This window comes from Tupaia chinensis, unplaced genomic scaffold (genome assembly GCF_000334495.1).
Source record: "Tupaia chinensis unplaced genomic scaffold, TupChi_1.0 Scaffold139466_1, whole genome shotgun sequence".
Taxonomy (NCBI): domain Eukaryota; kingdom Metazoa; phylum Chordata; class Mammalia; order Scandentia; family Tupaiidae; genus Tupaia; species Tupaia belangeri.
This window is the reverse complement of record NW_006199351.1, coordinates 807,673-833,289: the sequence shown is the minus strand read 5'-3', so window position 1 is coordinate 833,289 and position 25,617 is coordinate 807,673. Positions and strand designations below refer to the sequence as shown.

The window sequence follows — 25,617 nt, the reverse complement described above, 5'->3', positions numbered from 1 at the left end:
TCTTATCTGTGCTAAGGTATTCCTATCCCTGAAGTGAGCACCTTCTTTGCTTTTTCTTTACTTTTCACATTGATCCTCTAAGTCTAGGCCAAGAACACTACACTTCTTCCTTGCCCACAGTAATCATGCCCAGTCAGTGATTTTTGTGACATTCAAGTCTACATCACTCATATGCAATGTAAATGGTCCCTGGTTTATATTATTTAATTTTCAAGGGATACCTATCTCCTTAGAGGTTATATATTCAGGAGAGGAACTCTTTATAGTTTGGGGGTGGGAAGAGTTTGCAGTCAGATAGATATGTTTTGAGTGCTCATTGCCTGCATGACTTTAGACATTAGTCACATGCTACATGTCCCAGTTTCCTCCCCTTTATGATGAAAGCCTTCATATCAGCCTCACTGAACTGTAGAAGTGTTTTAAGTGAGATTTTAGATGTAGAATGCATGACACAGATAAGTGCTCAACCAATATCAATTATCTTTTTCTCACTTCATTTTTTCTGGAGTCTGGCAAATGTTTTACTCGAATGAAAGTGTTTTTATTTATTTATTTTCCCTTTGATTCTATGTATCTTTTGTATTTCTTCCGAGTTATGAAGCCCAAGCCCCCATGCAGGAACTATTTTTTGTGTATAAAATAGATGCATGCATGTATCTTTTTTATTAGATTGCTCTTCATTTTTTCTTACTAGATTTTAAGCTGCCTAGAAGAAAGACCACATAATTACTATAAGCATTTCATATTTCTAAAGTAGCCATGAGCCTGTTCATATTTCTCAGCTAAATGCATTACCAGTTCAAATTTGTGTACTGTTGAAAGCATGTCTTAAGAATCTAAAAACTGAGAGAGATAAATATGGGCATTAAGTCTTTGACTTTAGGCACAGAAAGACAAATATCATGTGATCTCATTTATATATGGAATCTAAAAATTCTAACTCATAGAAGTAGAGAGTAGAATGGTACTTTCCAGAGACTTTGGGGGAAAATTTTGGTCAAAGGGTACAGTTTCAGTTAGATTGGAGGATGAAGTTCCAGTGATCTACTACACGGCAGAATCATTACAGTTATTGATGATGTTCTGTGTATTTCAAAATCGTCCAGAGTGGATTTTCAATGTTCTTATCGCAAATAAATGATAAGTATGTTAATTAGTTTGGTTTGCCTCTTCCACAATGTATGTATACATGTATATAATAAAACATCACATTGTACATTATTTATAGTATACAGATGTTATTTATAAAATATATAATTATTATTTATCAATCAAAAATAAAATTTAAGGACCAGCAGTTAGCGTAATTGCTATGTCACTGGACTCCCACATAGTCGACTGAGGTTCAAGTCCCGGATCCGGTGGCTTAAACTCATGCCAGGCGCGTGTGCGTCCGTGCCCAAGATCCTGAGGAGAATGGAGGAGAAGGGACTGCAGCATGGCCATCTCCCCTGGGGGGGTGATTTCTCGCTTTCTATCTCTCTGTCTCTCTGTCTCTGTCTGTCTGGTGAGTGCACGTGCCCTATAGCAAAAACCTCTCAAAAAAATTTTTAAATAAAAAAAATCTTTTACCTTTAGGACAGGAATAATATATGATCCCAACTACAATTATTTACATTATTTCCTTATAAAGAGTTAAGACGTATAATTTTATTATTTTTTTTCCTGCTAAAGTTCAAACTGAATTTGCCCAATATGGATAAAGCGCTTGCTTCTGGCCTTCAGATGACAGCTACGGTGGAATATCATCCTGATAAAGATGAAGACACTTTTGACCAACTGCTTATTTCTATAGGAAATAAAACAATAGAAATCCCTCTACTTGGGTATGTAATCATATTTCTTGCAGTTACTTTGAAAACTCATCAAATAAAAGCAAGGTCAAAATAATATTCTATACTTTCTCTGTATTGTTATATCTAATAGTTGGGCTATAAGAAAAACTAGATTTACAATTATTTTGATTCTCTGTATTAAGAAATTCTGATTTAGTACACCACCCCATTCTGCATAGGAATTAAACAGTTGACACATGGTAGGAAAAGAACAAGCTATTGGGGCTGGCAGATGGTGTAGTGGTTAAGGGCGCTGGACTCCCACATGGCTGACTGCGGTTTGAGTCTCAGACCTAGCAGCTTGCTTGCTCGCTTGCTCGCTCTGTCTCTCTCTCTCTCTCCCCTTCTCCGGTCAAATTAAAATAAATAAGTAAATAAACAAAGTTAAATAAGAAATAATTATTTTAAAAAAGAAGCTGTTAATTTTCTACACATATTTAGTTTACATTTTTCAATGTAAGTAGGACCATTTTTGGAGTATTCTGCACTTTGGCATATCTATGACTGGCACTCAGATTTTTTTGTGCTAAATATGGAGAAAATTAATTAAGATTCTTCTACTCTTATATACGAGTTTTTTTCCTGCTTCCACAATGTATGCCCTCTCTCATATCAGAAGTCATTTCTCTCCACAGTTGCAACATAAGAGAACACTGCCCTTTTTATGTGTAATTGACATGAATTAAGGAAGGTGTGTGTGTGTGCGTGCGTGTGTGTGTGTGTGTGTGTGTGTGTGAGAGAGAGAGAGAGAGAGAGAGAGAGAGAGAGAGAGAGAAAAGTTTGGTATGTATCTTTTTTTATTCAAATAACTGAAGATTCACATACATTTATAAGAAATAAAACGGATCCGTTATGCATTTCCCTCCTGCCCCACCATGGCAACATTTTGTAATACCATAAACAGGAAATTGCCATGGATGCAATCCACCTTTCTTAACAGTGTTGCTACAGTTTTACTAGAACTGATTGTGTGTATATGTGTGTGTATCTATGTTAGCAAGTTCTATACAATTTTATTACTAATGTAGGTTCTTGTCCCATCCACCACAGAACAGTTTCAATACCACAAGAATCCCTCATGTCACTTTACTATTATACCTACACACGCCTCTCTTTTGCTTCACACTCATCATTCCTATACTATGGAATCTGCTATTCTGTCTTCTATTTCAAAAATTTTTTCATCTCAGTTATGTTGTTTACATTGAATCGTGTGGTATATAACCTTTTGGGATTGGCTTATTTTTTTTCACTTAGGAAAATTCCGTGGAGATTCAGCCAAGTTTTTTAATATATCACTATGTTGTTCCTTTTATTGCTGAGTAGTATTCCATGGTATGTTTGTATTTAACTACTGACCTTTTGAAAACCAAAAGGGTTGATTACAAATAATCTATTTTAACATTATTATACAAGTTCTATGTTAACATAAGTTTTATTTCTCTCGGGTAAATGTCCACAAGTGTAATTTCTGGGTCATATGATAATTGCATGTTTAGTTTAATAAGAAAGTCCAAATCGCTTTCCGCAGTATCTGTGCCATTTTATATTCTGATGAGCAATGTATGTGGAATGTACTTTATAGCTTATTTATCAGTGTTTTTTGCTTTCACTGTTTTTATAAGTTAACTATGATAATAGATACATCGTAGAATCTCCTTGTAGTTTTAATTTCCATTTCCCTGATAATGCTGAATATATTTTCAAATGGTTCTTTGCCATCTGAATATGCTCTTTGGTGAAATATCTGTTAATGTGTTTTGCTTGTTTTTAATTTAAAAATTCATTTAGAATTGTCTTAATTATTGAGTTTTGAAAATTTTTTGTAGATTTTGGATAGAAGTCTTTTGATGGTAATGTGGTTTGCAAATATTTTCTCCTACTCTGTGACTTGAATTTTTATCCTTTTAATGTAGTCTTTTTTTTTTGGAGAGGTTTTCGCTATAGGGCACGTGTGCTCGCCAGACAGGCAGAGAGAGACAGAGAGACAGAAAGCGAGAAATCACCCCCCAGCGCCTCACTCCCTTCTCCTCCATACTCCTCTCGGGATCTTGGGCACGCATGCACATGCACCCGGCGTGAGTTTTAAGCCACCGGGTCCGGGACTCGAACCGCAGTCGACTACGTGGGAGTCCAGTGACATAGCCATTACGCTAACTGCTGGTTCCCATTAATATAGTATTTTTAAAGCATACTTTTTCATTTTGCTTAAATTTCAATGATAACCAACATTGATTTTTCTTTAATAGATCATGCCTTCAGTGTAAAATCTAAGTGCTCTTTAACTAACTCTTGATTCTGAATATTTTATTTCTTTTTACTTTTAATTTCACACTTTATAATACTTTTTGATGTAAAGTTAATTTTTCTATGAAGTGTGAAATTTATGTCAAATTTATTATTATTATTATTATTTTTGCTTATGGATCTCCAATTGTTCTAACTTTATTTTTTTGAGAAATCTTCCTTTATTGATTATACATGTTTATAAAATAATCAATTAAGCATATTTGTGTTGTTGGTTTATTTCTTATTCTATTGATCTTAGTCTTCAGTGTCGTGGACAGCATCATTTACTTTAATTACCTTCTCTATATAATAATTCTTAATATTAGGTAGAATAATTCTTCACACTTTACTATCTTATCAAGAATAGTTTAGCAACCCTAGTGTGTCTGCTTTTCCATATAAACTTTAGAATAAGCTTTCTGAGCCAATAAAAAAACTCTTTCTGCGGTTTTGATAAGAACTGAATTAAGTCTATAGATTAATTTTAGGAGAACTGACATCTTTACTAAGGTAAATCTTCCACTGTATGAATGTTCTAAATCTTTTAATTTATTTATTGTTTATGTGATTTCTTTTATCAGCGTTTTGTAATTATAGGCACAAAGATCCTGCACATATATTCTTAAGTGTATAACTATTTCATTTTATTTGGAGTGATTGAAAATGATATTCTAGGTAGTAACAGATGATGTAATGGTTACATCTCTGGACTCCCATGTAGTTGACTGCAGTTCGAGTCTCGGACCTGGCAGCTTAAAACTCATATCAGGCATGTGTGTGTGTGTGTGTATGTGTGTGTGTGTGTGTGTATGTCCAAAATCCTGAGAAGAAAAGAAATTGTGGCATTACTATCTCCTCTGAGGGGTGATTTCTCTCTCTCTGTCTCTCTCTGTCTCTCTGGTGAGTGCACGCACCCTATAGCAAAAATTCTCTTAAAAAAAAAGTAAGTTATATTCTGTTTTTTAATATTGATTTCTTGTTAATGTATAGAAATGTGATTGATTTTTGTTTGTTGATATTGTATCCTCTACCCTTGCTGAGCTCACTTTCTAGTTTTTTTTTATATCTTTGTGTTTTAGATTCTTTGTTGTCCTCCGTGTAGACAGTCATGTTATCTGGAGACAGAAATAAACTCCCCCCTCCTTCCAGAGTGCATATCCCATTTATGTCTTTGTCTTGCTTTATTTCTGTGGCTAGTTTTTTCAGTACTATGTTGAGTAAGGGTGCTAAAAGCACTTTCCTTGCTCCCACTACTAGGGGAACTCATCCAGTCTTTTGTCATTCAGTATGATTTTTTGTGGTCAGTATGTTTGGGTGGCCTTTATCATGTTGAGGTAATTCCCGTATATTCTAACTTCCTGAAAGTTTTTCAGAAGTAGTATTGAACTTGTCAGTTGCCTATTCTCTATTCAGATGATCATGTGATTTTTTTCCCCCCTGCAACTTATTGATATCGTGGCTTACACTGATTAGTTTCTGAATGTTGAACCAATCTTGGCTCTGCATACATGGAATAAAACCCTCTTGGGAATTGTGTAGCATTCTTTTTCATATATTCTTGGATTTGATTTCCTAACACTTTATTGAGGATTCTTGTGTCCCAGTTCTTGAGTGATATTGGCCTATAGTTTATGTATATGCTTGCTTTATTTTCTGTTTTCATTGCCTGGTTTTGTTATTAGGCTAATACTAACCTCATAAATGAATTGGGAAACATTCTGTCTTCTGTTTTCTGAAAGAGTTTAATACTGATGCTAATTTTCTTAATGGTAGAATTCTCTGGTGACTGTATCTGGGCCTGGAGAGTTCTCTTTCAAGATGTATCCAATTATGAGTTCAATTTTTGGATGCTTATAGAGTTATCCAGATTGCCTGTTTCATCTTGGTTGAGTTATTATAATTTATGATTTTCAAAGAATTCTTTCGATTTTAAGTTGTCAAATTTATGAGTGTGTAGTTAGACATTTCTCATTAAATAGTTGCAGCATTTGTAGTGATATCCCTTATTTCATGTTAGTTATATGTGTATTTTGTCCTCTTATTTTTGTGTGTATTTTGATGTACGTATTTTATCCTTTTTTTTAAGACTTGAATTTTTGTCACTGAGTTTCCAGTCATCTGTTTTAAATTCCATTGGTTGAAGCTTTTTTTTTTTTTAGTTTTCTTTCTTTAGTTCCCTGAGGCTGGATATTAGGTTAGGTTATTGATCTGAAACATTTCCCCTTTTCTAATATAAGAAAATGTACTGTAAATGAGCCTCAGCATTGTTTTAGCTGTGTCTTACAACTTTTTATATGTTACATTGTGTTATAAGACAGAGTCTCACCATGTTGTGAATTTTCTGCCTCAGAACTTTCTTTGTTGTCTTCCATGTAGACTGTCATGTTATCTGGAGACAGATAGTGTGCCCCTGGGGCACACTACCACACCTGGATTTTTGTAGACAGAGTCTTACTATATTGCCCAGGCTAGCCTTGAGTTTCTATTGCTCCTGCCTCAACCTCCCTTCAGCACTGGGATTAAGATGTGAACATCATAGAGTGAGTTTACAAATCTAGATGGTATACACACCTAGGCTATACAGCAGAACCTATTACTCTGTGGTTGTAGACCTATATAGCATGTTATTGTACTGAATACTGTAGGTAATTGAAACACAGTGATTAAGCATTTGTGTGTCTAAACATATCTAAACAAGGAAAAGTTTAGTGAAAAATACAGTATAACAGTAAAGAATGGTGCACCCTTACAGAGACTCTATCATGAATGGAACTTGAAGGACTGGAAATAGCTCTGGATGAGTCAGTGAGTGGTGAGTAAATGTGAAGGCTTGGGGCGTTACTGCACACTATTGTAGACTTTATGAACACGGTACACTTAGAGGGCAAAAATTTATAAGATATATTTGCCTTTTTTCTATAATAAATTAACCTTATCGAAGGTTTCCTTTCTTTAATAATAAACTAAACTCATCAACATTTTTAGTATATAAACTTTTTTTTTTTTTACTTTTTGCTCTTTTGTTGTGACATTTAGCTTAAAACACATGGTACAGATGTATGAAAGTATTTTCTTTCTTTCTATCCTTAGTCTATATACCTTTTCTATTTTTAATTAATGTTTATTTATTTATTTATTTATTTGATTTTTTTAACCAATAACCTAACTAGGCCCAAATACACACATTTGCCTAGACCTATAAAGGGTAAGGATCATCAGTCTCAATGTCTTCTACCTCTACATTTTGTCCCACTGGAAGGCCCATGATCAGCAAAACAGCATAAGATTAAATTAGTACAGGAGGAAAATGATGACTTTAAGAGATATGGTAAACACTAGATGTGTGAGGCTGCTGCCAGCATAACACAGAATATTGTTTTACCCTGAATTTAAAAAAAAAAAAGTTTTTGTCATAGGGCAAATGTGCTCACCGGAGAGAGACAGAGAGAGGGAAAGCATGGGATCACTCACACCACAATCTCTCTTCTACATTTTCCTCCTGGGCATGCAGTCATACACACCTGGTGTGAGTTTCAATCTGCCGGTTTTAAGACTTGAACTGCAGGCAGTCAGCCATGTGGGAGCCCAGTGCCTTAGCCACCATACCACCTGCTGGCCCCTGCCCTAAACTTTTTATAAATAGAAGTACACAGTAAAATAATGAGTAAAAATATATAAACCAGTAACATAGTCAGTTATTATCATTATCAAGTATTATGTACTGTTCATAATTGTATATGCAATGATCTTTAGGATAACTGACACTGCAGTAGGTTTTCTTTATACCAGCATCACCACAAACACATAAATGAGATGTTGCACTATGATGTCAGGACAGCTATGATGTTCCTAGCAAATGGGAATTTTTCAGGCCCCTTATCATCCATGGGACCAACATCATGAACATAGCTCTGTCATTGACTGAAACATTATGCAGTGCGTGATTGTATATATACATATAATGTATACACATATGTATATGAACAGGTTTCCTATGATCATGAATCCTTACATATTTTTAACATTTCTTATTAATGATATTATTAATATAAATTGATTTAAACTCCATATATCAAACTAAGCTCAATACTTTTTAAATATAAAGCAAAATGTTATTGGAAATCCTTTCCTTAATCAGATGCGTGGAGTTTTTAAATTTATATTTAATTAGGATGTTTATGAATACTGGTTATTTACTGAATGAATCTCACATGACTTTAATTACCATTTTTAATTTCCATTTCGATGTAAAAGATGAGAAAATTTGTCTCTGTAATGAGTGGATTGGAATGTAAGGAGTTTGTTGTAGTAATGTCACTCAATTTTTTGAACTCCTTCAAACTTTATGGTAAAACTATAGCAGCTATAATTTTAAAAATACTTTATCAAATATCACTTTTAACAGTTTATCAGTTAACTCAACTGTAATTCCCCTATTTCAAGGTTGATGGAAGAAAATTGGAAAGCACCTTTACATACATAGAGTTGTTGCCTAGTCATTTTGGCCATTCACTTTCTCAATATCAACACCAGTGTTTTCAATTGTCTCTAGTTTGGGGCCCCAAAAATGTCCAAAGTAATTCATTAGAGTTAAATTAAGGAAAGAGGGAATCTAGCTCTCCACTTTTGTACAAGGTAATGGAAAAAGAATTGTGGAAAGGGAGGTGAGAAAGTGAAATCTGCAGGTCATAGATGTATTCTCAAGCAGATATATTTTATGGAAAAGGAAAACTGGAAGATACTTGCTTACAAATCAGAGCATCCTAAATTTGAAGAGCACTTGTACCTAGCATTGGTGTATCATTCTCTTATTTTCCAGAGATCCCTTAACCATGTCCCTTAGGTAGGCACTTCCTCTGATAGCTGGCTAAATACTCTGTTGTCAGAGATTAACTATCTTGATATGTTGTGGTGTGTATGGAGCCAGACAAGTTTTTAAGATTTTTATATCAGAGGAAGAGAAACCAATAAAAGGCAGAGAAGTCATGTGTGTGTGCGTGTCTTTCTCTCCCTCTCTCTGTATGTGTGGATGTGTATACATGTGTGTGACATGTGAAGACTCCTAAGAAATTACTCTTAACACCTTTTTCTGTAAACAGAGAAACAGTTTGAAAGCAAAATACTTGACTTTACATCTTATATTGTGTATGTGGTGAGTTCCTTTTTTAAATCCCTAAAATTCCTAATTAATGCAAAAAAGGAATGCAAACACATGCTACAGATGTGCTACAATGATTGCCCTTTAAACCATGAAAAATCAATTATACCATTTTGTACTTAGGTCTTTAGACCCCAAATGATAATGTTACAGGACCATTACCTACCTTTATTTCATCAGATTTGTTATTCAAAGTGCTTTCCTTTGTTAAGATTAGTTTCCACCTTTCTTTGAGGAATGTCAAAAGGATGTATTATAAGTTTAGTTGGAGATTCCAAAAAGGAATTCAAAATACATTTGAACAACACAAATACTGAGATAAGTGGGGTAGTTTCTCAAGGTGACTATTTGGGAGGATACATCAAGCACTTAGATACATTAAGTCTGACTTCTTTGTTAAAAATGTGTCTAATTATCTTGTTTTCATATATTTATTACAAAATTCCTTTTATTGACAAGTATGTCTTTATAAGGAAACTGAAATAAGTTTTTAAAAATTAAGGCAAAAAATCCTATAGATCTATCTCAGAGGTTGTTAGGATTGTTAAGATTAATTATGTGACCCTCTTTTCTCCTTCCCTAGGTTGATTCCTTCTTGTCAATTGGAATTGCAATTTGAGTCAGAAGTTGATTTTGGTATACTGGTTGCCAATAGTAAAGTATATTGTAGAGACATTAATATCATTAACCATGGCAGAGCTCCAGGTAAATACTTGCTGTCATATAAATTCACTTAATTCTTTTAGAAGAGTTGGTATTATTGGGGCCAGGAGGTGGTGTAGTGGTTAAAGTGTTGGACTCCCATATGGTTGACTGCAGTTCAAGTCCTGGACTCAGAAGCTTGAAACTCACACCAGGTGTGTGTGTGTGTATGCCCAAAATCCTGAGAGAATGGAGGAGAAGGTATTGTGATGGCCATCCTCTTTGGGGAGTGATTTCTCTCTCCATGTGTCTCTCTCTGTATCTCTGGTGTGCTCACTTACTCTATAGCAAAAACAAATCTCTCTAAAAAAAAGAGTTGGCACGCTGGGTGCAAGTGCGTGCGTGCCCAAGATCCCGAGAGGAGAATGGAGGAGAAGGTATTGTGATGGCCATCCTCTTTGGGGAGTGATTTCTCTCTCCATGTGTCTCTCTCTGTATCTCTGGTGTGCTCACTTACTCTATAGCAAAAACAAATCTCTCTAAAAAAAAGAGTTGGTATTATCTGAAATGTATACCTTGTATGGTTATAGATTCTCTGATTCAACAAAAGTGATGATGTCTATCATTCGAAATAGTTCAAAGCCCCTCAAATAGTACGATTTTATTTATAAGACTGATGAGCAATAATTCAGGAAAATGAACCCATTTTATGATCCTTCTTATCTCAGCCTGACTCTCACTTGACTGTGATCTTCCTGAGGATAGGAGGCAGAATGATGTCATAAAAATGATGTAGTCCTTAGGGCCATCCAGACACAGAATTAGAGCGAACCTTCTTATTAGCTGTGTAATCCAGCATCAGTTATTGAACTTGAGATTCACAATTTATAAATTGGGACTAGCAAAATGTATGATGGTTAATGATGTACATACTTCAGGTTGTGGTATGGTACCTGGTTTATCCCAGGCACTCAATAAATATGGGGGCACTTCAAGAAGTTAACAGAAAAATATGTGTTATGAAAAAACTATAGATAGATTTCAAAACTTTTTATACCAAGGTAAATTTATATTTTGATTCCATTTTTCCATATACTTTTTGAAGTCCCCTTTTATTTGTACTCTCTATCATATTCAATTTCAAATTTACATCATGAGTCCTAGGCTTTTACTGATTTTTGTTGAAAGTATAATCACTTCTCCCTTCTGCAGCCTGGATTATTTCTAATGTTTTATACTGTGGCCTAAGAGTTTCCATAAAGGTGTACATGTGTGTGCATGTTTATTATAGAGTACGGGAAGCATAGCGTCACTTAATCCTTCAATCTTTAGATGGTCAGCATCTGGGGTTTCTCCTAGTCTAATATGAGAACTAGCTCCAGACAAGAAGGGTATTTCTCTCTGGGGCTTTTTGTTGAATACATAAAACATATCTTAAATTCAAACCTCATTTCAGTTAACTCAGGAGACTCTCTGACACTGCCTGATTGAGCACTGGGAATTATTAAGACAAAGACAGGAGACAAGCAGATGGCATAATGGTTATGTCACTGGATTCCCACATAGTCAACTGTGGTTCGAGTCTTGGACCCCGTGGCTTAAAACTCACATCAGGTGCATGTGCGTGCATGCCCAAAATTCTGAGAGGAGAACAGAGCAGAAGGGAATGAAGCAGAAGGGAATGAAGCAGAAGGGATTGAGGTGTAGTCATCCCCCGTGGGGGGTTATTTCTTTCTCTCTGTCTGTCTCTCCAGTGAGCATATGTGCCCTATAGCAAAAATTTCTCAAAAACAAACAAAAACAGTCTGTCACTTTATGGATTTCTTCCTAGGCAAGGAATAAAACTAATAACTGTCACTCATTGAAAGTTGCTTATTTCAATTTCCATATTTTTGTTTTTAAATGAGTGACTGATACCTGCAAGATCATAACATATTAGGCATATTTGTGGTCTGACTCCAATGTTAAGGATGGAGTTTCTCATAGCAAATTAGTATAAGTTGTGTGATTCTTTAGATTCTATGGTTGTATTTTAGAGCAGTGATATGTAATTGAGAGATATTTATTTGTATTCTTTTATTTTCTATAATTTCTCCTAACTATCATCTATTCGAGGTCCAGCAGGATATTGATCACAATAATGTATCCTCTTTTTACTCTAAAATTCACCAAATTATACAGTTTTATTATAAGAACTTTCCATAAGTAAAAAAAGAACATGAGACCAGCGGGCGGCATAGTGATTAAAGCACTAGAATCCCACATGCCAAGCACAGTTCAAGTCCCAGATCTGGCCACTTGAAAATCACAGTGTGTGTGTGTGTGCCCAATATCCTGGGAAGAAAATGGAGGAGAAGGGATTGCAGCATGGCCATCCCCCCCTAGGAGATGAATTCTCACTTTCTTTCTCTTTTTCTCTCTCAGAATCCATGTGCCCTATGACAAAAACTAAAACTAAAACAAAACAAAACAAAAGAATGGTTTTCATTTTAACTGAAAACTTAGTATCATTGTACTCACTAAAATAAATGAAATAGGACTAGCCCACGGCATGGTGGTTAAGGCAACTGGATCCCACATGGCTGTGATTTGAGTGCTGGACACAATGGCTTAAAAAACTAGCTAGGTGCATGTGTGTGAGTGCCCAAAATCCAAAAGGAGGGAGAAATGAAGGAAAGGGATTGCAACTTGACCATTTCCCATGTGCAGTGCTTTCTCCCTCTCCCTCTTTCCGTCTCTTTCTGGTGAGCACACACACCGTCTGGTAAATTAAAGGAAGAAACAGAGGAGAAAAGAAAAGAAAAAAGAATTTTAAGTTACATACATTGGTCTATATAGTTTAGGAAAAATAATCCAGGTTGGCATTTCGTGTTGTGTTAATATTTTGTGTATATGTAGTATTTGTACCAACTTGGTTGATTTATTATAGTTGAGTATTGTGAAATATTAAGTACTATTACCTTACAAATTGAAACTAATTGCTATCAACGAGAAACTTTTTTCTTCGTGTTGAGTTTATTCCTTATTCTTAGAGTGGAATTATTATTCTTTCCACCGTTAACCAGAACTGATTGTACATATTATAGTCACAATAGCAAGTGTCTGTAAAGTGTCATAAAGTCCTATCTACAGGCCCAGTATATAGTAATAAGAACAATGTATATTCATGAAAATATCACACAGCAAATAGACTCAGCAAATAAAGATGATTTTAATACAAGTTAAAGTTTTTCATGTGACACATATTTTATAGTGTAAGGATCCAAATTCAAATGCTTACAAACTGATACATTTACTTAAGAGGACATTTAAATATTCACACTTAGCAGACTTATCTTTTGTACTACTTTATTTTTTTCTTTGTGGTAGAGTCATTGGAATTATTTTCTTTGATTTCATAGTTTACTGAGAAAGTTTACTTATGTAATGACTTCTTGGTGGTTTATTTTAATAACCCATTAGAGAGTAACTGTCTATGAATTTAGTCAAATATTGAATATACCTTGTTTCCTCACCCTTTCTAAAAATGCTTCCTAAATTCACCCTCCTGACTGTGCAAAGTAACATTTTTCTTTCTGAAAAAATATGGTTAATTCTTTAAGATGTCTTTAATTTTAGTACTTTGTGAGTTAATAAAATCTATGTTCTATTTTGTGACTTTATGGTATGATACTACCCATATTGTCTCTCAGCTTTTATCTCTTTCTTTGAGAGAGAGAGATTTTTGCTATCGGGCACGTGTGCTCACCAGAGAGACAGAAAGTGAGAAATCACCCCGTGGGGGGATGGCCATGCTGCAATCACTTCTCCTCCATTCTCCTCTCAGGATCTTGAGCATGCATGCACATGCACCCGGCATGAGTTTTAAGCCACTGGGTCTGGGACTTGAACCGTGGTCTACTATGTGGGAGTCCAGTGACATAATCATTATGCCATTTGCTGGCCCTTTGGTTTTTATCTTTAAAGACTGAAAAAAAGTATTATTATAGTGTGCCTTCAATTGCAATCATTTCTTCCTTCACCTGAGCATTCAACAGAGTTTTTCTACTACAGTGTAATAATGTAGAACAGTCTTTAAAGGTACTAATTATGGGCCTTATACACCATTTCTAGGTTTGAACAACTACCTCAGCATGTGTTATCCTCTAGGGTTATTTGGGATACTTTGTTCAAAATATATGACCTTTCCCTTGCTCTTACTGTCCACCTTCCCCTTTATTTTGATCATCAATATCATCACCCCATTTCAGTGCCTAGAAAAACCTACCATCATCTGCAATTGAGAAAATTTGCCACTCAGGAATGGTCTTTGGGATCTTCCCTAGTCACCCAGCAAAAGTACCCCCTACTTATTCTCAGTGCATACTTTTATTTTCAGGTTTTCTTTTCTTGGAAGCCAATGTCATGAAATCTCAATTCAAGGTCTCTTCAAAATATTCATGGAAGGGAACCAGCAGTTAGCGTAACGGCTATGTCGCTGGACTCCCACGTAGTCAACCGCGGTTCATGTCCTGGACCCAGTGGCTTAAAACTCACACCGGGCACGTGTGCATGCGTGCCCAAGATCCCAAGAGGAGAATGGAGGAGAAGGGATTGCGGCGTGACCATCCCCCCTGGGGGGTGATTTCTCGCTTTCTGTCTCTCTGTCTCTGTCTGGCGAGCGCACGTGCCCTATAGCAAAAACCTCTCAAAAAAAATATTCATGGAAAATTTGTATCATGGAAAGCTACACATAGATTTCAAAGTGTTTTGCACCAAAATAAACATGTAATTTTTATGTCTATTTTTCATGAAAATTTTGAAACCTCCTTTTACACTCTTCATGCATAATACAATGCTGGTCATGCAGCAGACACTTGATAAACATTTGCTTAATTGATTTGGTTGTGATCTCTCAGTGTCAGCAAAGAATTGTTAAGTTTTCCAAGAAAAATAATTGATTCAGATGTCATCTGTTTAACACTATATAAGCATTTTAAAGAGTCTCCAAGAATAAGTCATTTGGAGACAGACAGAGCTCTGATAAATTCCTGATGTTTTCAGAGTAGAGGAAACTTAAAAAATAAAGAAGGGGGACTAGGAAGAGAAGAGGAGGAAGAAGTAACAATGGCTTTAGGTCATGATAGTTGATTGTCAATAATAGTATCCTATAAAAACTACAGGCTACTCTGCTTTGGTCTTATAGATACTTTGACACAAAAATCTACTTAATAAATTGTTTCTAAAAGTATTTTGGAGGTATATAGGCAAGGTAAAAATGTATACTTTACCTAACTCAATGTCTGAGCTGCTTCTCTAGAGAAGGTAGAGCAATCCAGATAAAAAAAAACACAGTTTTGTTCAAAAAAACCTTCATCTCTTCATCCCAGAGAGTATGCTAAGCATTTTATTACTCGTCCTCACAATTACAAAAAGAAGGCACTATCTTTAACTCTAATGTACATAGTTGGCCAGTATTATCATCTTGGGAAAACCAAACCAAGCAAAACCACTTTGGCATCTGTGACCCTCTCACTATCCTATATAAAATGGTAGTTAATAGCTCAATTCCTTGAGAGAGGTTTCATGAAGAGTATGCTAAGCATTTTATTACTCGTCCTCACAATTACAAAAAGAAGGCACTATCTTTAACTCTAATGTACATAGTTGGCCAGTATTATCATCTTGGGAAAACCAAACCAAGCAAAACCACTTTGGCATCTGTGACCCTCTCACTATCCTATATAAAATGGTAGTTAATAGCTCAATTCCTGGAGAGAGGTTTCATGCCAACCCAAATCTTGCTTGTACCACTTACTAGCTGAGAGGTCCTGCACAAGAAATTTACTCTTCCTAAACATCTATTGCTTCTTTTACCTTAGAGATAAATATAGTGGTTTTGTAATTGTAGTGATGAGTAATAAAGTGCTTGGCATACTCTCTGAGATAGATTAAGTGGTTAATAAATATTAGCTATTGATGTTGCAATTACTCTTTTCTACTACCTCTCCTCTCTTCATTCTCTTTTGTGGACTGCTATCCCTCCTTTGGATACATTAAATGTGAGGGTTCCTTAACAAATGTGAGAGTTCCTGGACCTTTATGCTTCCTCAGTCAACATACTCTCCCTGGGTAATCACTTCCATTTCTTTCATTTCACCAACTGATCTCGGGTGTATACAATACTGAACTCATCAGCTTCCCCTGATAATACTTCTCCTTTTCACTGAATGTCACCACATGTATTTTGGCAAGTCAGAAACTTGGCAACATTCTCACCACCTCTCTCTTGCTTCCTACTCCCATACTCAGTCAATTAGTAAGTTCTGTCTCTTCATTTCCTTATTGAGTTAGTAATCTTAATTTCTCTGTCCCATTGCCACTTTGCTGCAACAGGCCATCTTCTCTTGCTTAGTAACTACATTGACTTAAATGATCTTCCTGAATTCACCTCTTACTTCCTTTTTGTTCATTTTCTACACATTATCTAGTATCTTATCCAAAAAGAAATGAAAAATCTGATCTCAAAATCTTCATTTAAAACTCTTTAAATGTCTTTTTGTTAGCAATTAAAAACAAAACAAATTGTTCTGTGATTTAAAATGATATAAAACATAATAATGTTGACATATCCATGATTTTAATATATTTAGAAGACTGAACAATGTTCTTTTCACTTTTGGGTTATTCCTGAATAATCTTTTGAAACATCGACTTCGGCTCTTTCCTCAAATTATGTCTAAGTGATTACAAGATAGGAACTATTTCACTAACTTTGTCTTAACTGCACTTGTATAGTCCTTCTTTATATAAGTAAATATATACTATCTACTTGACATGAATATAATTTCATAGCGTTTTCTTTTATAACAAATAATGTTAAATATTATTTTGTTAGCACTTCTATAAAATGATTGAATGAATGGATTTTGCTACTTTGAGGTTTTTTGCCTTTTCCATCAGATAATCCCTGAATTAAAAGATATACTGTCTTTTTATATTTTCAGTACCTTTATCACTCTAATATGCTATACTCCTAAATTAAATGAATGATTTGAGGAAAATGTCACCAAAAACAGGTGAATTGGGAACCTGTAAAATTGTTATGTTGGCAGCATACTCATTTGTGTTGCAATGATGGTAAAGAAACATGACCAGGTGTATCCACTTGTTGGGCTTATTTTTGACCACTGCTTTATGTGTGAAGCAGTGTGGGGGATGCTGGTATCACAAAAATGAAAAAGAAATAGTATCTTATCTTAAGGATCACATGCAGTAATTCAGGCACTAAACAGTACTGTGAATTATGAACTTTGTCTGTTTCCAGAATTAAAAAATCTTTGTAGCCTCCTTCTCATATGTCATTTGATTCTAGAAACTTAATTCTCTTTTTACTCTGTATGAATTGGATAAATTAATTTATGGGGAAGTGGTAGTAGTTATAAGCGTGAGCCTTGTAACCAGAAACACCCAAGTGGAACTCTCTTCTCCATTAGTTAATTACTAGCACTAGGACTTAACCATTGCCTTGTAACAAACCACTATGAAATTCTCTATCTTAAAGTAGCAAGTATTTTTAAATTGTTCATTGTATAGGCATTGACTGGACCTCCACAGATCTAGGCTGGACATAGTGGGGTGCCCTGTTTTATACTAGGGCAGCTGGGGCTGTTCTGTTTCTTCCTGCAGGTATGTGGGTCAGCTAGGTGACTCTGCTCTACATTTGTCCATTCTGGTACATAGGCCAAAAGGACAGAAGCTACTCAGGAGAAACATTTCCCACTTCACACAGTAGACGTGTATCTGGGTTGGAATTGTCATGTTATTAATTCCACCCACGTGTTATTGACCAAAGCAAACCACATAACCAAGATCAAAGTCAAGGGATGGGAAAAGATAGTTTGTATATGATAGGATAATGGTGTAGATGCAAGGAAGGGTGAAGAATTGGCCCCAACAATCTAATCTCAGTAGTTGTGTAACTTTGGACAAGTTACACAACATATTCTTGCTTTAAGAGATTTTCGCCATAGAGTATGTGCGCTTGTCCAGCTGCAATGAATATAGATGTACAAGTGCTTTTCTGACTGAGCGTTCTCTTGTCCTTTGGGTACATACCCAGGAGTGGAATTGTTGGATCATACGGTAGTTCTATTTGAAGGTCTTTGAGGAACCTCGATATTGTTCTCCACAGGGGTGGGACCAATTTACATGCCCACTAACAGTGTAGGAGTGTTCCCCTTTCCCCGCATCCCCTCAACATCTTTTTTTTTTTTTTTAATTTGCCAGAGTGTATGTACACTTGTCAGAGAGACACAGATAGAGAGACAGGGAGGATGAAGGAGAAGTACCCCCTCCCCCATAGGGCATGGTCTCATCACAATCCTTTCTCTTCTATTTCTCAATTTTGCTAGGATTTTGGGAACATGTGCCCAATATGTTTCTCAAGCCCCCAGGTTGAGAACCCAAATCATGTGGTCAGTTTTATGTGGGATCTGGCTTGATCACTACACCAGCCATGGGATCAGCTCATCATTTTTAAGCTTCTATTTTCTTATTTGTAATATAGAAGTAATAATTGAACTTATAGTATCATTATGAGAATTACATAAGATAACATATGTGGAACTCTTAGTTAAGACTCTGAACATAGAGAGCAGATAATATAGTTTAGCTACTGATGAAGGTTGAGTCCTAACACTAGTACCACATTAGCTGAGTGACCTCAGAGACTGTATTTACAATATAAGTTATTATTCCTATTCCACAGTAGACTATCTACTCTGTAATATGTATTCATCCCCTGCTAAGGTTATATTATTTACTTTTTATTTTTATTTAGTTTTTTTGGAGAGGTTTTTGCTATAGGGTGTGTGTGCTCAACAGAAAGACAGAGACAGAGAGATAGAAAGCAAGAAATCACCCCCCAGGGAGGATGGCCATGCTGCAATCCCTTCTCCTCCATTTTCCCCTCAGGATCTTGGGCATGCACGTACACACGCCTGGCATGAGTTTAAGCCACTGGGTCTGGGACTTGAACTGCGGGTGGCTACATGAGAGTTCAGCGACATAGCCATTATGCCAACTGCTGGTGCGTCCCCTGCTAAGGTTATGAATGCAACATTGTGAAAATTCAGACTAAACACTCTGCTATTCTCCTTAGGTATATTTTACACAGATTATCAGGGCCAATTACCCATCGTTATTTCTCCAAGTAGTGGTATTGTGGAGTCTAAGTCATCAATGGTTATCAAAGTGGATTTCTGTGCAGACCAGGCCAGAACTGTAAAAGAAGAGGCAATGTGAGTGTGTACTATTGTTCTTATTTCTAATACGGATCTTAGCAGTTTCACCCTTCTGATGTGCCTTTCATTATATGTTAAATTATTTGTTCTTTCATTCAGCATTTATTCATTGTATACTACTTGCCAAGTATTAGGGTATCAGAAATGGGAGGAACTGGAGGATGGCATATGGGCACATAACAGAAGCTTCTAGCTTGGATTTTGTGGAGGTGAGGGAGTGGACCAGGGAAGGACTCTGCTAAGAAGGTGGTAATTGAATCGAACACTTATTGGAAAGTAAGAATTAGCCAAGTAAAAGAGTATTGGTATAATTTGGGGTATGTGTGTATGTGTGTGTATGTATGTATGTAGGCATAGCTTAGGGGAAGTGAGTATTGGTGATGGAAGAGGGTTAGAGGAGTGATTTCAGGCAAAGCAAGTGGCAGACTTGAAATTGTAAAGTTGAAGAAATGGTATTGCACACTGTATGATCTGAGACACGTAGTCAAAAAGATGGAGGTGGGTAGTGATATGATATGAGACTAGAAAAACAGACTGGTGCTGGATCCAGTAAAGGGCCTTATACACAACCATTATTTATGTTGTATAACTCAATTCATTAGTACGATGTGTGATTTATGTAATGGGTAACTTATACTATTGGGTTGTTAGAAAAATCATGTCATATTTTTTGTAAAGAAAAACGTAGAACAATTCAATGTGAATTTTTTTGATGGTTCAATATTTTAAAAATTGAAATAGAAAATGTCAGAAATCATCTCAAAGAGTTAGGCTGAATATTATTTCATAAAACTTCCTTCTATTGTGTATATTTGTATGTGTGTGTGTGTCTGTGTGTGTGTGTTCCTACATTGCAGTATAAAACACATTTCTTCCCCAAAATCATAGTTATAAATGTCTGACAAACAGTCATGAACCCTGATGAGAGATGATGTTTTATTGTGAAGGTTGTGAAGTTTCAGGAAGGTTTTAAGATGGAAGTTTCTTGATTAGTTTGCATTTCAGAAAGGTCATGCTAGTAACTGTATTCAAAATAGATCAGGGAATACATATTGAGTGGGCAGCTTGACTAGAAACTATAATAGTAAAGTAAGAGGGGCATGATAAGTACAAATTAAGAGGGTTGAGAGACATGTATAGATTGGAGATACATTATAAAGTTCGACCTTACAAGATTTGGTGACCGATAGTAGAAAGAAAAGGCAAGTACAGGGACAAGGCTGTGGAAGAAGATCTTAAGTTTGGTTTGGACATGTAGAGATTGATTTTTTTTCAGAACCCTGATGAAGCTGGTTAGAGCCTGTAAGATTTACACATCTTCCACCCCAGAAAGACATTTAGTATGAGTATATTGGGTGGAGGGTCATCAGTGTACTAGTGGCAGATGTAACATGAAAGTTCTGAGAATAACTCGGAGAGTAGTGTGAAAAGAGTAAGGGAGAAACATCACTTCTTATGGAGTTTACAAAGGATTCAAGTCTTAGAAGCATGAGAATGTAGGGTCTGAGTGAGTTACAAGGAAAACCAGAAAAGTATAGTATAAGGAAACTAAGGGAGGAGAGAGGTGCAAAGAGATGTGCCAATAATTCCTAATGTTATAGGATGAACAGTGAGATAAGGACCACAGTGATGGTTGTGGAGTAATCAGTTATTTGTGGTATCTTTTGGGGCTAGATTGAGAAGACTAAATTTATGCTAGAGAAGGATACATATGAGAGATAGTTTGAAAAGCAATTTGAAATTAGTCTAGGAAGTGAAGTTTTATGGGGAATATTTATTTCAATAAGGAAGTACATTTTTGCTGAGATACTTCAGATCGTAGGGAAATTAGTTGTTAGGATTGAGATGAAATTTGTTGTTGAACTTGAGGGGAGTGGGAGGGTGCATTGAATTAGAAAAGAATCTCAGAATTCTGGAATTAGAGTTAGAGATATAAATAACTTAACTCTAGTATTAAGGAAATAATTGGTGAAATGGATATGTCATTGAGTTCTCTCTAGTCAGCTCATGAACTTGTTTTCCAACTTCGTTGTTTTCTGTAGACAAGGAATTAAGTTGTACATATGCCATTCCACTGTGTAGATTCAGACAAAGAAGAACCTGACGATCTCTGGCATGCTTGTGAAAGGAATCCTTCTTAGGCTGTTGAATATTAATTATAACATGACTTTATATAACTTCTGTTTATTTTATAAAATTTCTGTTTTGAATAAAGATAAAGCATGTAATTCTAATTAAAGTGTACATATATGTGCATATTTCATTATCTTACAGAGTGAGTTTGCAAGGCCGTCCTAACATAGTCTTGACTATCAAAGCTCATGTAGTTGAGCAGATTATTGAATTGTTAAACATTCATAACGACAGAAAGTTGGAATGCATACATTTTGGCTCTCTTTTCTTTGGAACATCAAAAATTGAACGTGCTCGTCTATATAATAATAGCCCGGAACCCATAAATTGGGTAGCAATAATGCAAAATGATTGCATTGGAGAAGAATTGGTAAGTAAACCTTGCAACAAGGGGATATTAGGTATTATGATTTGAAACATACTTTTCTGGATCTACTAATAGCCAACACACTATTTAATGATTCTAAATATGTTTTAATATAGGCATATATTTTTGACTTTATGTCTATCTAAGGATAATTTTAAAAATTCGGTAAATTAAGCTATAGTAATAAATTTCTGAAATAAACCAGATAAATGCTTCTTATGGATTGGTGGATAATTTGGGGGAATACTGTTTTCCTTAGTTGTTAGTTGACAAATTTATGTATGTGTTACTTTAAAGATAATCTTTATCTTCTAGATTCTGAAATTTCAATAATTATTGACCTCCTCTTAAAATATATATTGTTTCCATTTTGTTTTAATACTCTTTTATTTCTGATTTTATATGACAGGGTACAAATATTCAACAAAGAACAGACGTCGCTCTGAATAATCTCAATTATCTAAAAAAAGTAAAGAAAATAAATATTACTGCTTTTATCGCCTGTATTCCTAATGAAGGGACTTTATTACCTTATCAAAAGATTGTAATTACCTTTTGTTTCAGTCCAAAGTAAGCAACAATGAATTCCATTGTAATGTTATATATTAATGAGCAATGTATTAACCACACTTTAATCAGATTGATTATAATACTGTCAGTAAAACTTAGCAGAAAGCAAAAATTGGATTTTTCTTGTCATGGTTGAAAATATTTCTGACATGGTTAATATTATTTGCAGTATTTCTGAATATGGTTCTAAATACTTTGTGCTAAATTAAAAATCTCTTCAGACCTTTTGGAAATAGGGTAGCAGAAGTGAAAGTTTGTGGTTATTTTAGATTGTCTTACTAAGCGGATTCAAATCCCAAAGACCCTGTTGACCCTGCAAAATAGCAAAATAGTCAGGTGTATGTAGTTTGTTCTAGGTGCCTCCAAAGAAGATGTAGTGCTCCCAGCAGGGCAAAATCCCTGCTGACTATCATGAGTATTAATCCTATGGCACCTTTTGAGATCAGCCACACTTGTTTCCTGAAATTCATGCAGACTTTTAGTACCTATACTAATGTATATTTTTCACAATTGTATGTATTGGGTCATTAGAAAAGTCATGACAAATTTCGCATAGAAAAACAGAGAAAAATACATCATGACTTTTCCAATGACCCAATACTTGGTTTTATTATTTACTTTGAAAATGTAGTTTTGGAAACGCTGTTTTAAATGTATAGTGGCAATTGCAGTGGCATCTCGGTAGGCTACAGTGTGTGTCAATAACTGATCCAATTGCAAGTGTGTTTACCCTTTCCTGTGAGAGGATAACATTTATTGTACTTCTTGTAGCAACAGAATAGTTTGGTGATATCAATTGACTGGTGAAGACTGAGCTGTGGTTTAATTTTTAGGAGGTTAATAATTCAAGTAACTGTTCTATTTGTACAATCTACAGTTGCCTTATTAATGCTAACTCATATAGGACATTACTTTGGTAACAATTTTGTTTAATACACAGTCTTGGAAATTTTAAATATTCTTTGTCATAGAAGCATGTTATCTTCATTTGACAGTCTAGTATAGGCTTGAAGTTACAAGTATGATTTGACATCTTAGTAAATGTGTTTTGAATACACCATTTGTATTTCTGTCTAATATTTCATACCAGCCTTTTGGGAATGTTTTTGTGTATCCACTGCTAGAATAGCTGACCTCTAGGCAAGGCAGGTAAAGATAGACAACAAGCAGGCTTATGATATAACACATTTCTGTCTTTGGTCATATTTCCCTTATTCACATCCTTCCTTCCTTCTTTTCCTCTAACAAAATTTAACTCTTACCAAGTCCTGTTCTCTAAATTACTTGTCCATTAACAAGAATGGTGCAGTGGCTGACAATATGTACATAGTCCACTGGGGAAGATAGATGTATAACAGAGGCTTTTGTTCATCCAGGGATAAGATGCACTTCTGTAGAGAATTGACCAGAGTCCATAGCCTGCAATGAGTCTTGTCTGTTAAGAATATCCCTCACAGGGGCCAGCAGGTGGCATGGTGGTTAAGGGTGCTGAATTCCCACATGGCCAACCATGATCTGAGTCCCAGGTCTGGGGGCTTGCTTTCTTGCTTTCCCTTTCTCTCTCTCTTTCTCTGGTCAAATTAAAAAGTAATAACAAATGGGATTAAATAAATACATACTTAATAATAAAAAAAGAATAAACCTTACAGAGAAGGTGGTATTTCAGCTAGACCTTGATGACTTAGTATATTTAAATTACACTTCTTTTGCAAATGTTGGCATGAAATCATTTTTTCTGAGCTTTACACTCTGTGGCCTTTTCTCAGCAAGTCTCTGTTTGTGCAATTATTTAGGAAAATGGCTAAAAATTGTATTTTTAATCCTTAACTTTTCTTCACTTTCATAGATTTAAAGATTGGGTTGATATTCCCTTTTGAGAGGTTATCAGTTTAACTTTAAAAATAACTGATAAGAACTGTGATCTTTTTACAGACTAATTATTAATGGTAAAAAGGAGGTAGAACCATCACACAGGCAGGACTATGCTGTCTTTTTGACATTTGAATCTGTGGGAAGCAAAGATGGATTTTTAAGAGATGATAACAGTAAATGTGTCAAAAGTAAGTATGAAATGAACAGTTTTGTCAAATGTATTAATACCCTAGAGGCAACTTAATAAAAATATGTAGTTACTGAATAGAACAAAAATGCAAACATATTCAAGAGACATTCAAGTGTCATCTGTGGCATGTTAAGAAAGAAGTCAACCATAGAATAATTTAATCATTTTCCAGGTTTAAAATGACATTAGATAAACATGAAAATTTATAGTTTAAGAAATGAGGAAAAATATTTTGTTTTCCTATATATATCTAGGTTTTCTCTTAGGGATTAGTATGAGAAAAGATGACCCATTCTGTCTCTACTAGACCTTGAGCTCTTTTAGAATCTTCATACAGCTGGGACCAGCAGATAGCATAATGGCTATGTTACTGGGACTCCCATGTAGTCGACTGCGGTTCGACTCCCGGACCTGGCTACTTAAACTCACACCAGGCGCGTGTGCGTGGGTGCCCAAGATCCCGAGAGGAGAATGGAGGAGAGGGGATTGCGTTGTGGCCATCCCCCTGGGGGGGTGATTTCTCACTTTCTGTCTCTCTGTCTCTCTGTCTTTCTGGCAAGCACATGTGCCCTATTGCCAAAAAAAAAAAAAAAAAAAATCATCATACAGCAACAGTCAAAGAAGGTGACCATGAAATCTAGTAAACAGAGTGCAACATTCTGTTATAAGACACTATTGAGTGTGTGTGATTTGTAGTCCACATGTCAAAATGCAATATATTTTTACATTCTCAGATAATATTGAGTAGGTTGCAGCGAAGAAAAAGTGGATCAGGATTTGGGTTCAGCTTGACAACACAGATCAAAGAGAAAAAGAAATAGGGTAGGGATCTGATTCAGAAGGAGAGGTAGGTCTATCTTGGATATTTATACAAGTCAAAAGCCTAAAACATTTGTAAGTAAGTATGGGTGATATTAAGCAGGATTTAAAGGAATTTCCAAAGCATAAATTGATTGCTCTATTACTATTTAAGTCATAATTTGTGATATTGAGCTAAGTTTTCAGATTATAGAACATTTTAATGAAGCTTACAGGTTAATCCAGTTTTAAATAGCTAGAGATAGAGATGATATGTTTGCCTTTAAAGTAATTTTGAGTTTAATATTGGCTAGTAAGAACATTATGAAGAAATATAAACTCTTTTGGGGCATTCTAGTTATAGTGCTTTCTGTGCAAAACTGCTTTTGTACCCAGTTAGAGCCTACAATCCACAGTCTTTTTTTTCTTCTTTTTTCTTTTTTGGAGAGGTGTTTGCTATAGGGCACGTGTCCGCACCA

The 25,617-nt window shown here is 35.4% G+C and overlaps 1 protein-coding gene across 1 annotated transcript in view; it reads left to right on the top strand.

Annotated features, from left to right (window-relative positions):
• LOC102480511 (cilia- and flagella-associated protein 47) overlaps positions 1 to 25,617 on the top strand; it is a 56,647-nt gene that overhangs the window by 7,609 nt on the left and 23,421 nt on the right. The window contains 5 exon segments of the mRNA XM_027765701.1: positions 9,866 to 9,987; positions 19,067 to 19,205; positions 21,483 to 21,711; positions 22,118 to 22,278; positions 24,211 to 24,338. Of these exon segments, the coding sequence (XP_027621502.1) occupies positions 9,866 to 9,987; positions 19,067 to 19,205; positions 21,483 to 21,711; positions 22,118 to 22,278; positions 24,211 to 24,338 (779 nt within the window).